The sequence below is a fragment of the Peromyscus californicus genome, unplaced genomic scaffold (genome assembly GCF_007827085.1).
Source record: "Peromyscus californicus insignis strain IS unplaced genomic scaffold, ASM782708v3 Scaffold_20__1_contigs__length_68692818, whole genome shotgun sequence".
In the NCBI taxonomy this organism is placed as follows: domain Eukaryota; kingdom Metazoa; phylum Chordata; class Mammalia; order Rodentia; family Cricetidae; genus Peromyscus; species Peromyscus californicus.
This window is the reverse complement of record NW_026294503.1, coordinates 49,015,764-49,024,354: the sequence shown is the minus strand read 5'-3', so window position 1 is coordinate 49,024,354 and position 8,591 is coordinate 49,015,764. Positions and strand designations below refer to the sequence as shown.

Here is an 8,591-nt window from a genome sequence, read left to right as displayed (position 1 = left end):
ATACATACATACATACACACACACACACACACACACACACACACACACTTTTCCTCAGACAGGGTCTCTCATGTAGCTCAGGCTAGCTTTGAACTCATTGTGCAGCAGAGGGTGACCTTGAATTCCTGATCCCGCTGGTGCCGAGATTATAGACATGTGCTACCAGGTGTGGTCTATCTGTCACTGGGGGATTGAGTTTAGCACTATGTAGCCTGGTCTGCTCTTGAACTCAAGGTTCTCCTCCTGCCTCAGCTTCCCAATAAGGGCCTGAGAACTCTATCAACTGAGCTGTGGTCCCAGTTATTAAGAGGAAAACTTTTTTTCATCAAGAGTAAAAGAAAAATCCTGTACAACCAAAAAAAAAAAAAAAAGTCGAGACGGACTACCCAGGAGCTGACAATTGACCTCAGGGTGCCCCAGACTGAGCACAGCGACTTTGGGGAACATTAATTCTTTGTGGTCCTGTGAGCTGTGGGGTGTCAGCAGTCAGCCAAGCCTCCCCAGCTGTGACAGCCGATCCACCTTCAGACATTACGACACATCGCCGAGGGACATGGTACTGAAGATGGCTGGTTTCTGTCCCTCAGAACTGGGAGGCTCAGGCAAAGTAAGCCACCAGCAGTCACTGAAAAAACAAAGCTGGACTGGAGCCCACGAGCCCATCCAAAGCCTAAATCCTTCCCAGAGTTTGTCAGTTTTAGCTAGCTTAACAAAAAAAAGCCGTGAGTACGCATGTATTTTTGTTGTGAAGCGGGGGCACATGTGGCCTGTGCTTAGCGGTCTGAGGACAACTTCGGGTGTTAGTGCTCACCTTCTATCTCCTCTGAAGCAGGGTCCCTTTGCTGTCCCCCGCCGTGTTCACCAGAGTCGCTAGGCTGGCAGGTAGCTTCCAGGGATTCTGTCCACTTCCCATCTCATAGGAGGTCTGGGATTACGGACTCCCAATGCCACACCCAGCACGTAACACTAGAGATTCAGTCTCAGGTCTTCCTGAGTACATAGCAAGTACCCTACCCATTGGGCCATCTCTCAGCCCGAGTCCGTTTAAAGAACATTGCTGACCTGCTGTCTAGACCAGCTAGGCATTTGGGAATAGGCGAAACTGTTCTGAGACAAAGTCTCACTCAATCGCCCAGGCTACTCTGGAACTATATAGAACACTTGGCTTCCCAGTAAACGTAACTCTGTAGAGAAAAATGTACCCGAGGCACGGGACTTCTTCGGGGAAGTGGGTGTGGAACGCCAAGTTGAGGTCGCCATCACCGGCTGGCTTTGGCTTCCTACTCTGTCCACAGAGAGAGCAGGGAAGCCCATCCCCCCAGCCCTTCTGCTCTTCACCAGCCTCTTCCTTCAGCCTGTGCCTGGAAGCATCAGAAGGGAGAGTTCGAGCCAGCCCGGCAATGTGAAATGATGCAGTCTCAGCTCTGGGCGGGGAGGATGGACATGGAATGTGTGAGAAGCAGCCCCCCAAAGAGCCACAGGCCAGCTGGTGCATCCGAGCTCATTACTAGAGTAAGTCGGAGCACACTGTGACACCCCGAGCTTCGTCTCCCGCCTGAACGTCTGGCACAGGAAGGCATGGGTTTGAGCTGTCGCAAGCACGCTGTCCCTGCCGTCTGCCAGGAGGGTCTGATCAAAGCACAGCCGGGGGTTCAGTGGTTTTTATTTAATATCCAGAAATCCAAAGGACACTTGGCTTCGAACAATTAAAAAGACAATAAAGCGCTGCAACATAGAGGGGGGTGGATTTGGCTCTTTGAGAATAAGATTCCCGTTTTGTCGGGCCGAGAAGGATGCAGGGGCTCTGGGGACTCAGGGCTTGCACAACTGGGTGTAAATGGGGAACAAGAGCAGCCTGCAGGCCCACCCAGGTCAGCAGGGCTCCAGTGCCGATCGATCAGTGCAGGACAGAGAGCAGCAACCCCAGACCTGTCCTGCAGACCTGGGGGAGGAGGAGGTGCAGACCTGCCTGACCCTTCCTTGTGATTCCGTGTGCAGGGGGGTGACAGATGATGGCATTTCTACCAGTTTTGGTGGCCAGACCTCTCTTCAAATAAATGTCAGGAGAGAATGTAGACCCAAGCAGTAGAAGGTTCCAGAACTTCCTTGAATTAACAACTCAAAGAGAAGCATTTGCATTTCAGGGGCCCCCCCCAGTGAAAGCCATGGGAAAGTTGGAGGAGGAAGAGGAGGAGGAGGCACTGGTTACCTGAGGGCGTGGAGGAGGACAGCTCTCCCTAAACTAATGGGGACACCAACTGGCTATCTGTGAAGAAAGCCTTGCCTTATGCAGGTGGTCCTGAAGTTGGCCTAGGAACCTTGGTTCTTGGTGCCTCTGTCCCGGCTGTGGTATGAATGCCACCTCCACAGTGAGAGGACAGCAAGGACATTAGGTAGCCCTTCCCTGGCACTTCAGAACCACAGTGGGGAAGGTCCCGCCTTCACGGAACCCTGGCTTCACCAGTCCCGCAGCAGGGCAAAGGAGCCCACTTGGATTCCAAGTGCAACATATGTCCTCCAGATAGGGATGCACAGGAAACCACCACCACCCTTCCCAGACGAATCCTTTCCTTCCCCCTCAGCATCATAGGTCTCTGAAAACCCTTTGCACCAAGGCTTTCTTGCCCCAGGGCTGTGAGACACCCTTGCCAAGACCACCTGTGAGCAGAGCAAGGCGGAGCCGGCAGCTCCCGGATGCTGCTGTGGTTCTGAGCATGTAGGGAAGACAGCACAGGACGTTCCAGTCCGGGCTATTTTGTCAGTGTGGCTCTTGAATGTCACCGCATCCCACAGGGAGACACGGTAATGCCGTTTTAATTATCTCTTCCCCCGCTGGGAAGCCACCTCCAAGCCCATCCCCGGCTTAGCAACAGCGGAACCAAGGGAGGATATTGGACTGTTTTCTGGAACTTCGCTGTTGGCATGTTATTTGGTATCAACACCTCGCTCCACAGCCCTGGTCCGCACGCGGCAAGGAGGGAATCAGGAGAGGGAGGTTCACTGTAGCTGCCGTGAACGCTGAGGGCTCACGGAAGAGGGTGGCTGTGTGGAGGTGGGAGGACCAGGAGAGGGGGTGAGCCACAGAAGCAGGATTCCTGAGACAAGCAGCCAGCCAGCCACGGCATCACCACTCCGCTCTGAGAGTCAAGGAGAATGGGTGGTGAATGGCTTGTGGGAACAACAGCCTTTTCTTTTCTAGGACATGCTGCAGGGGATGCCAGCAGAGTTCTAGGAAGGATGTGGACATTTCCTATGCCCCCACTAGCCGCTGAGACATGCCCCACAAACCTACTCCTGGCGTGTCCGGGGGAGACTGCATTTGGAGACAGGGCCCTTGCCGGCTGTCATGGGGTCAGTGAGGTCGTACAGGGAGGGGATGGGTTCCCTATCAGAACGAAGAGGAGACTAACACAGGAAAGGGGATGGTGTGAAGGACGAGAGAAGCGGAAGTGGTGAAAAACGAAGCCTCAGAAGCCAGCCCTGCCAGCACCTCCATCTCCTACTTCCAGCCTCCAGAGCCTCCAGATGCACGCCTCTGTCATTCTGGCCTCCTGTAGCCCGTGATCAGGCAGCCCCAGTAGTGGATACCCACCCCCTTGTAAAGTCTCTGAAAACGTGTCCATTCCCTAACAGGGCCTCAGAGACGGAAGGTTCCGGCTCCAAGCCGGCTCAAGCTGCACATTCAGAGCCAGCAAGAGACCCAGACATGCCCTGTGCAGCTTCCCCAGGGGGGGCCCCCCGAGGCATTCTGGGTCCTGAGAGTTTACGTAAAAGGTCAGTCAAAACCAGTAAACCACAAGACGGATGGGGTGGGGGTGGGGGGCGGGGACACACGTCACCAGTGTAAGCCTTCTGAGACAGGAGTGAAAAACTGTGAGGATCTTTTTTACTAAGACAAGACCCTGCTTCCACAGAGAGCCCAGCCCAGGGGGTTCCTGAGGACAAGTGGGGCGGAGTCCCTGGAGCCGGGGCTGCTGAGCCCTGCCTGCCATCAGCAATTGCTCCGTGGGTTGGAGCGCAGGTGGACAACCCTCTCCAGCGGAGGGCTAGGCGAGGGCTTCCTTCTTTCCCATCTCCTGATGGCAGCAGAGCGAAAGAGGAAGTGAGGCCTCAAACCTGAGAGGGTGTTTTAAGCACCAAGTTCTCAAAGGCCTAACGGGTTGGCCGGGGGACCATAAAGAAAAAGGGTTTTAAAACAACAACCAAACCAGGCAGGGAGCAGAGAGGAGGGACGCCGCACAGCTGGGATGGGAAGCCTGAGGTCTCCTTGGGGACGTGTCTCCTGGGAAAGCAGGGGCCGTGGATGGACACACCCATTTTTCTTGCCTAGGAAATGGTTCCAGGAGGATCGGCCACTCAGTCACTCCACATCCTTGTACTTGGTGAACAGAGTGTAAAGGACTCGCAGAGTGGATTTGAGGTCCAAGTTCACCACATCTGCAGGAGGGAACAGAGAGAGTCAGCTGAAGAGGCGGGATTTCAGGAGCTGTGAGCTGCACCGCCACATGTGTAGCAGAAAACTGTCTGCCGCTGGGGCCCTGACACACACACACACACACACACACACACACACACACACACACACACACCCCGCTGTCCCACTTTTAGTGCTCTGAGCTTCTCTGGCGGGTGCCTCACCTTCAGGGCGTGCCTTGGGCTTCTTGAGTCCTCCATCCAGCATCAGCTCAAAGGCAAAGGCCACGTTGTGCACCTGCCAGAGACAAGACAGCAGCAGGGTCAGTGCCAGTGAGGGCCACGTCCCCCACACCTGACCATGTCCACACATTCCTTCCTTCCGTGTAGAAAGAACTGACTGCTTCCCTTTGTACAAAGCCCACCAGGACACAGGGGAAGCACACAGGGAGTCCACTGGGCGGAACTTAATAATTCCTGTTCCCCGTGTCACAGATCTGGGTTTAGGGGATGGAAGAATGGCAACTTCCAGCCTGCCCTCCTCCCCCAGGGTTGATAGCCAAGTGCTCCCTCTGAGCCAGAGTCTATCACATGATGAGACATGACAGATTGGGAAACTGAGGCTTGGGGAAGACAACTCCCTTGCAAAGGCACTCAGCTCTGGACATTCCTCCAAGCACAGGGCACCTTCGTGCTACCTGTCAGATAACTAAAGAGCTGGGCATCCATGGAGGCCTGTGTCTCTGTGAGGTAGGTACACTGTTCTTGAGGCAATTGGGGATCCTGTTGGAATTCAGGTTAGCTCAAAGGCCAGCATGAAGGTCTCTGGTTACAGCCCCAACTATCTGCCTGCCCACCCTGCCCTGTCCTGCCCATCCAATGGAGCACTCCATTGAGGCTTCCATTCTGCTAATGATGGCCAGAGGCTCCAAGTAGGAGTTTCTCTGTCCTGTTTAAAGTCTACAGAAGTCAAGACCAACCAAACCATGTGCAGCTTCTACCTGCCCTGAGCAGAGGAGGATGGGAAGGTAGAGCAGCAAACCAGTAAGTTCACAGACACCAGCTGGACAGGCCTGAGAGCTCACAGTGACCAACTGTCTCTCCAGTAGTGACAGTGTCTGTCACTCCGCCCTGGGTGAGCCAGGAATGCCAGCAATAATCTGCCTTACAATGTCAATCGTGAATTAACAGAAGGCAGGAGCCCACAGGGTCTGAGCTGCCTGGTCTTGTGGCTTCCTCCACCCCAGGGCCAGAGAGTGAACCCAGGGTTTCCTGTGTACCAGGTATATGCACTGCCACTGAGCTATTTATTTCTCAGCCTAATGCTGATTGTTTTTGGTTTTGGTTTTGGTTTTGTGAGACAGTCTCATTTAGGCCAGGCTGGCCTCAAACTAAGTCTAGGGAGATAACTTTGAACTTCTAACCTTCCTGCCTCCACCTCTCAAATGCTGGGATTACAGATGTTTATTATTGTGCCTGTTCACACAATGCCAAAGATCGAACTCAGGACCTGCGTATGCTAGGCAAGTACTCTACCAACTGAGCCACATCCCCAAACTAACGTCTTTGGTTAAACATGTAGGCTGCTGCTTTGCTTGAGGGAGCACATGGTACATCTACTCTGTTTGCTGAATCTCTACCTCCTCTGGCACTCTTAAGATGTCACCAAGATGCCCCGGGGCCAGAGCACAGGACCCTCAACTTCAGGCCACAGAGCTGATCAGAGACATTGCCCTGCCCCAGTGCAGGGCATGACCCTCCCAGCCACAAGGACTAGGAGACAAATCCATGGGTCAAGGCTCAGAGAGGTGTGGCAGTAACTTGTGATGACCCTCACCACAATTCCCAGGAGGAAGAGGTCCAAATGCATATGTAAATGTGTGTAAATGTATGTAAATGTACATGTAAATAAGAAAGGGACCCAATCCTCATGCCCGCCTGAGGAGAGGACCCACATCCCAACCTCCTGTCTCCCTGGAGAATGGGTGGGCCCTCTGGATGTGTATCATCACCAGAGGCATCCTTGAAGCCTTCCAGGCCAGGGCAGCGGCCAGCATAGATGTTCATCCTGGTTTCAAAGGGAGAAAGCCAGGCTGGGGAACGTGGCTTCTCCCACCTGGGCAAAGCCTTGTTTGGACAAAAACCCAGTTCTGCTGGTTATCCACAGTTCTCACCAGCCTCCTTATTAGTTTAAACAAAGACAAGATTTCCCAGAGATGATATAGCCACATGGGGGCCTGGATACACAGGGACCTGTTCACCAGACACTCTGACCTCTGGTCTCTACAACTACCTCAGGCTCCCTGGTCCTGATGAGCTCTGTCCCGCTCGGTCCTCACCACACTCGCTCTCCTCCCATGCCCAGTGTGGACTCCAGCATGCCAAGACCTCTCTAATCTGCCCAATTCTATCTCTGCAGGCAAGATAGGAGCGACATTTGGCCACGAGCAGACAGACTGCTCGGTGCCAGGAGCCGGCAGATTGATAAACACTGGCCTGTCCCCTGCTGTTCCCCTGGCTCCCGCTGCGGTTGCCACCGTCTGCCTCCAGGCCTCACGTGGGCCTCACACCTTGGAAAACTAAAGTGGCAGGTGCCATGAGCCCCAAGCAGCTCAGACTGGCCTCTGCCAAGTCCCCGTAAGTGAGGCACTGACTCTTCAGTTGCAGACCTAACTGCGGGGAACCTGGGAGGGACAGAGACGGGCACAACAGGGACCCAGGTGGTGTAGGGTCCATCCAGAGGGTCCTACGAGAGGAATTGTCTAGGAAACCAAGCACAGAAATAAAATATGCGTACATATACACAGCCCCACCACATACACATATATACTCACACATGTATGCTCCTACACACACACACACACACATATACACACACATATACAGATCCACAAGGCATACATGAGGACACATACATGCATACATAAACACACACCCACATACACAGACATGTATATTTATATAAATGAATACACATACATACACATGCATATGCACTCATAAACATAGACAAACACATGTATACATACACAAACACAGACATATACATGTACATACATATATACATATACTGACATACACATACATGGCTGCACACAGTCATGTATATATACACATGAAGAGACATACATGTATACATATGCAGACATAGACATACACATGCATACAGACACACACACACACACACACACACACACACATCTTCAGATGACACAAGCCGCAGACCACGGACAGTGTCTGGGGGACTGCAGCATTCTGAACAATCATCCTCCGCTGTCGATCACTAACAATACGGAAAGCAGCTACTTTGCATAACATTTGCATTGCATTAAGTATTATAAGCCACCAGACAGGATTTAGCATCCACAGGAGGAAGTGTGTAGGCTTTAGACGACATTTCACATGTGGGACTTGAGCATCTGCAGGTTTTGGTACCCGAGGGGGCCCTGGAACCCGTCCCCAGCAGATTCCGAGGGACGATTGTAAATATTTGAAAAAAAAAAAAAAGCCCTATTGTAGCAGGAGGGAAACGAGAAGCAAATTGACACATGCGGGCACACGTCACAGAGCCACACACGTGTCACCCCGGGACATAACATTTGGAGGCTCCCAAAGCAGGCCAGCCCAGAGGGCTGTGTGTGTGGCATTTGACCAGAGTCATTCAAAAACAAAAACAAAAAAACCCAAGCCTGTGGGAAAGACTTGGAGGAGACACGACCAAGCAAACTTGGACGCGCTGCATGCCACAGAGGAGTTTCCTAGTCTGTCTTCAGGGAGCTGTGTCAGATTGAATCCCACATGTTGTGTGGCTCCCCATTCTGAAGGATACTGAGGGGCTGCAGCTGGTCAGTAGCACCAGGGGACATTCCTCCTGTCTACCCCAGTGAGCTGGGGCCGTTCTCAAGAGACAAGGTACTTACCTTCTGGTCAAAGCTGTCGGGGGTCAGATAGAAGTTGTGTAGGGGGACGAAGTAGTCTTCAAGGAGGCCCAAAAGCAGAACCAGGTACACGCCGTCTGCGAACTGCAGAGAGAACTCAGTGACAATTCTGGGGCATGTGTGGGGTGGACAGACACCCTGCATGTGTGTAGGAGGGTGTGGGAATGCCCACAAGCTGCAGTGCTCCCCCCCACCCAGGACCCCCTCCCCACCTCACCATCCCCACCCTGCACTGCAAAC

At 53.1% G+C, this 8,591-nt stretch overlaps 1 protein-coding gene across 1 annotated transcript in view; it reads right to left on the bottom strand.

Annotated features, from left to right (window-relative positions):
• Positions 1–1,646: 1,646 nt before the first annotated feature.
• Positions 1,647–8,591, bottom strand: part of Parvb (parvin beta) — a 90,143-nt gene continuing 83,198 nt past the window's right edge. The window contains exons 11-13 of the mRNA XM_052748516.1: positions 8,334–8,435; positions 4,639–4,711; positions 1,647–4,437 (exon numbers count right to left, since the gene is read on the bottom strand). Of these exons, the coding sequence (XP_052604476.1) occupies positions 4,361–4,437; positions 4,639–4,711; positions 8,334–8,435 (252 nt within the window). The 3' untranslated portion in view covers positions 1,647–4,360. The remainder of the gene's footprint in view (positions 4,438–4,638; positions 4,712–8,333; positions 8,436–8,591) is intronic.